General features: G+C 40.7%; 1 protein-coding gene across 1 annotated transcript; it reads right to left on the minus strand.

The window, feature by feature from the left end:
- Positions 1 to 251: 251 nt before the first annotated feature.
- On the minus strand, positions 252 to 3,989 carry LOC108012418 (sodium-dependent nutrient amino acid transporter 1). Its single transcript, XM_017077778.4, has 6 exons — positions 3,668 to 3,989; positions 3,124 to 3,180; positions 2,450 to 2,777; positions 1,210 to 2,274; positions 737 to 913; positions 252 to 680 (listed from the first exon to the last, which is right to left on the minus strand). Exons 2-6 carry the CDS (start codon positions 3,166 to 3,168, stop codon positions 427 to 429), a joined length of 1,869 nt encoding a protein of 622 aa, XP_016933267.3. The 5' UTR covers positions 3,169 to 3,180; positions 3,668 to 3,989; the 3' UTR covers positions 252 to 426.
- Positions 3,990 to 4,350: the final 361 nt, after the last annotated feature.

The following is a 4,350-nucleotide window of genomic DNA, read 5'->3' on the forward strand; positions in this document are numbered from 1 at the left end:
CAAATTGAAACTCAAATAAATGTCTGTGCAGTGCGATGTCCGTTCGGAGGCGGAGACAAATGGGGCAGCCTGCTAATTGTTAGTTTTAAATATTGAAAATTTCTCAGATAAACTTGTCTTACCTTCGGCCAGTCGAAGCATTTTGTTGCCGTCTGGCTAAATGGAAAAAAAAAACAAAACAAAATAACTGACATTGCAAAAATGCAAAAACCGAAACTTAAAACTGCCAGCAATTTCAAATGGCTTAAGAGTAAACTTTTGAGTTAATTGATTTTTATTTGGTTTCGTTTTGTATAAATAAAATATAAAATTGTATATAAAATATATTTAAGTACAACTAAACATGCTGTGCCATACACAAGTTTCCAATTAGGAATAAATATGCAGAAGGAACAATACTTTAATGGAAGTTAAATAAATTCCAGCTCAGCCGAAAATTCGATCGCCAGCTGTATAGCAAACACTGCGACGATTTATGCTGGAATCGTCCTCATCCTTGTGGCGCAGGAACATCTGGTAGTCCATCAGCTTTTTGGGATCCAAAGGACCCCAATCGGAGTGCGGCTTAATTGAATTGCTAATGCGGCCCTTCAGCGATCCTTTTGGCTGTCTGCAGTTGGCATAAAAGGCCCAGTAGAACAGCTGGCCAATGATGAAACCAGATACACACCAGCCGAAAACTAAAAGAACAGTTTGTTAGGGGGCAATCCTTAATTAGGATTGGCATGTTTCTTACCCCTATAGGCCAAGGGAAACTCCTGGCCATTATAGCTTAGAGGACGCATGGTGAGCAGACTGTAGACCAGAATGACCACCATTACCATGGGCGTTACAATTGACCAGCAGATCCTGTAGTAGTTGGAAGTCTTGATGTTCAGCATGTATTCCGCATCCTGACAGAGCCGTTTGGTGCCTTTAAGGAAAGTTAAGAGGACCATTTAATAACACAGAAAAAATACAACCATATTAAGCGAAGTTTTAGGTGCCTAATCAGGGTTCAAATTTTTTAATAAATAAAATACAACGTTGTTAAAAGTTTAACACAATAAGTTAGAACCCTGTTTTCGCAGGTTAAGCCTTGAATAAATTACACTATGAAATTGAGACACATTTACTTTAAGTTATATCATTTTTCAAGCTAACAAAACTATGCTTTTTAAGGACATGTCAAATGCTTCTAATTAATAAAAGTTACTTTTAAACGCTTACCATAGATCCAGCCCACGGCAATCAGCTCAAAGATAGCCGAAACCAGCGATACGAAGGTCACGCCATGGAAGTCCATCAGCGTGATAATATGTTGTCCTCCGGGAGTTATGTAAATCAGACCCACAAGAAAGCCAACTAACGAAAGACACACCACGATGATCCACAGCTTGATGTTCACGAACTGATCCTTAATCACGGTCATAATGCAGCTGACCATCCCCACATTGCTGCCAACGCCCAGCATGAAGAGCATGGCGAAGAAGAGCAGCGAAAAGACCTGTGGCAACATCTTGAACTTGGCAATGGCATCCGGATAGGAGATGAAGGCCAATCCAGGACCTGCCTTCACTACGCTGGCGATGTCCTTGGTGCCCGACTCGTGGGCCAGGTTACCCAGGATGCCGAAGATAATCACGCCCGAGAGCAGCGAAGTAAATGTGTCCAGAGTGGTCACTATATTGGCATCCCTGTAGACATTATGCCCAAATCGGTTGTACGAGGAGTACATGATGATCACGCCGAAACAGACGGCCAGGGAGAAGAACACCTGGGTCACAGCATTATACCACACCTCCGGTTCCAAGAGCTTTCCCCACTGGGGCGTTAGGAAGTACATCACGCCCTCATAGGCTCCTGGTAAAGTAAGAGCCCTCACAAGAAGGATAAACATTACAACATATGGAAAAAGGGCCAGGACATAAGACGCTTTTCCCGAGCTCTTCACGCCCCTTATAATGATTAGCGTAACCGTAAGCCAGGAAATTCCCAGCATTAAGGCCAGGCTACCACTCGGATAACCTATTCCCCCAGCCAGCGAATCCGTTTCATTCAGAACAACGCGTTGCAAATAGAGCTGTGTGGAGGAGCTGAAGTTCCTCGAGAGCTGACCTTGGAGGGGCTGACCTCCGGCGGCACTTACGCACCCATCACCCCACTCCGGGCGGCAAAAGCTCCATGGCAACTCCGAAGCGAAGGAGTCGAAGAAGTAGCGCAGCGTTAAGGCCATCACCGAGGCATAGTAAGTGGCCAAAACGCCCAGGGCCAATAGCTGAGCATAGCCTACACCTAAAAGAAATACATTTTTAAAGAGAAATATATTAACTTTCAATAAAAACCGAAATGAATGTTACAAAATAACTATTTCTTAATGTAAGAGTATGTAGTTTGTGAAAAATTTCACGAGCATTCTTGTAAATATATAAATAATTTAAATATAACAGATACAATTTTATAGCCTTACCTCTCATGAGGGGTGCAAAGTCAAAGACCTGTACGATGCCACGACTGGAGAACTGGCCCAGCAGCATCTCCATGTAGTAAATCGGCTTTCCCACCACAAACAGGACGATAAGGTAGGGAATCAGGAAGGCTCCTCCTCCGTTTTCCAGAGCCGTGAATGGGAACCGCCACACGTTGCCTAATCCCACGCTCAGGGCGATACAGGACATCAGGAACTCTAGCGAACTGCCCCAGTTTTCCCGGGCCTTCTGATCCCTTGCTAACTCAGACGATTCCAATGCCATGGGCAGCAAGGATGGCTTTAGCAGCGCCTCGCCACTGCTGCCACACTGGAAAAAATAGAAAAATAAAAAATTAGTCTAAAAAAAAGTATATTTCACTAACTATAATAAGTAGACTAACTATAATTATACTAGATACATTAGTTAATAAATAAATATAGGTATAAAGCCTGTACCTATAAAAGTTATTTCAGAGGCAAATTTTGATTACCAACTTGTTTGTTTTTACCCACATATCATTTACTGAATTCAATCAATTTTTTTATTAAAAATCGGTTTCATTAGATTTCCTCAAGTAAATTTAATAGAATTGTTTGTTTATTTGTTTATATCAGAGTAACCCTCATTCACTATAGTCTTGGGTACCCTGAGAGAACTGCAGAATTGCACTTACCCTGCTGGTCTCCAGTTTCGACGTCTCCGCTTTCAAATCTTTCATCGTAATGCGTTGCTGGAAATAAGATAAGATGGGCAAAAAATTAGAGACGAGGGGCTGAAATTCCCAGACGCTCTTCGAACTCGAATTCAAATAGGCGCCTCCAGCGCTTCAAATTATTGAAATCTAAAACGCTGAATTGCAGGACTGCGGCACGAGCCCCGTCGTCTGCAGCACAAATACAGTGGAACATCTTTAAAGATAACCATTTTGAAAAAGTTTTCCATTTGATATTCAATTATTTGTAGTTGAAAAATAGCTTTTTCATTAAAGTTTCTAATTACTTTTACTCTATCAGGTAACTTTAGTTTAATCCACAATTTACATAAAGTTAAATTTGTTGAAGTTTCCCTGTATATTTCTCATTTTTCATCTGATGCAATCACATATTACGATTTCAGCGAACCGCATATTAATATTTATCCAGCGCCAATTGAGGAGGCCAATTGTTTGCCAAGGCACTAACCTCTTAATAAATCTATAAATATTACAATACTAATACCTTTTAGGAACTTTTTCACTTGAACGAGGTAAACGTGATTTTGCAGAATGTTATCAATCGGCACCATGGACACAAAAACACACTTGTTAACTTCTCAACAACGAATTTTAAAACAAACACTTTAAAATCAAACAATCAAGTTCTGCGAAACTTTTAAATTTTCACTGTTTGCCCGAAATAAAATCACAGAAAACCAACACCGCCGATCGAGAACCGTTCCATCAACATTTCCCTTTGAATTGGTGTTTATCTAGGTTTGTTTATTCCCCTTTTGTTCGGCTGTATGCTGCCTTTCCTTGGACACAAGTTTCTGAAGTAATTCGGAGAGCAGAGCCCGCCTTTTATAGAGGCTCCTCACTCAAAACCCGGGTTCCGCTCAAGAGAGACTTACTTTTACTGGAGGGTCTTCAATCAGCCGGTCAATTTAGCCGATTGAAGTCCGAAGCGGATTTGGGCGGTCTCCATTCTTTGATTTGTGCGCTCTGAGCGCTTAATTAAAATTCATTTTTGGCAATGTTTGTTTTAAAGGGAATTTTTATTGGGATATCAGTCATTGGAAATTTACCTACAGCTAGGTTCAAGGCCGAACAAATACAAAAATCTGTCAGTTTGGGCATAATTGATTAAATAAAAAAAAATGTTATGGAAGTCTTAAAACATAATACATTGCATTTGTTTTGTGT

The sequence above is a fragment of the Drosophila suzukii genome, chromosome 3, assembly GCF_043229965.1.
Source record: "Drosophila suzukii chromosome 3, CBGP_Dsuzu_IsoJpt1.0, whole genome shotgun sequence".
NCBI classification, from domain to species: Eukaryota; Metazoa; Arthropoda; class Insecta; order Diptera; family Drosophilidae; genus Drosophila; species Drosophila suzukii.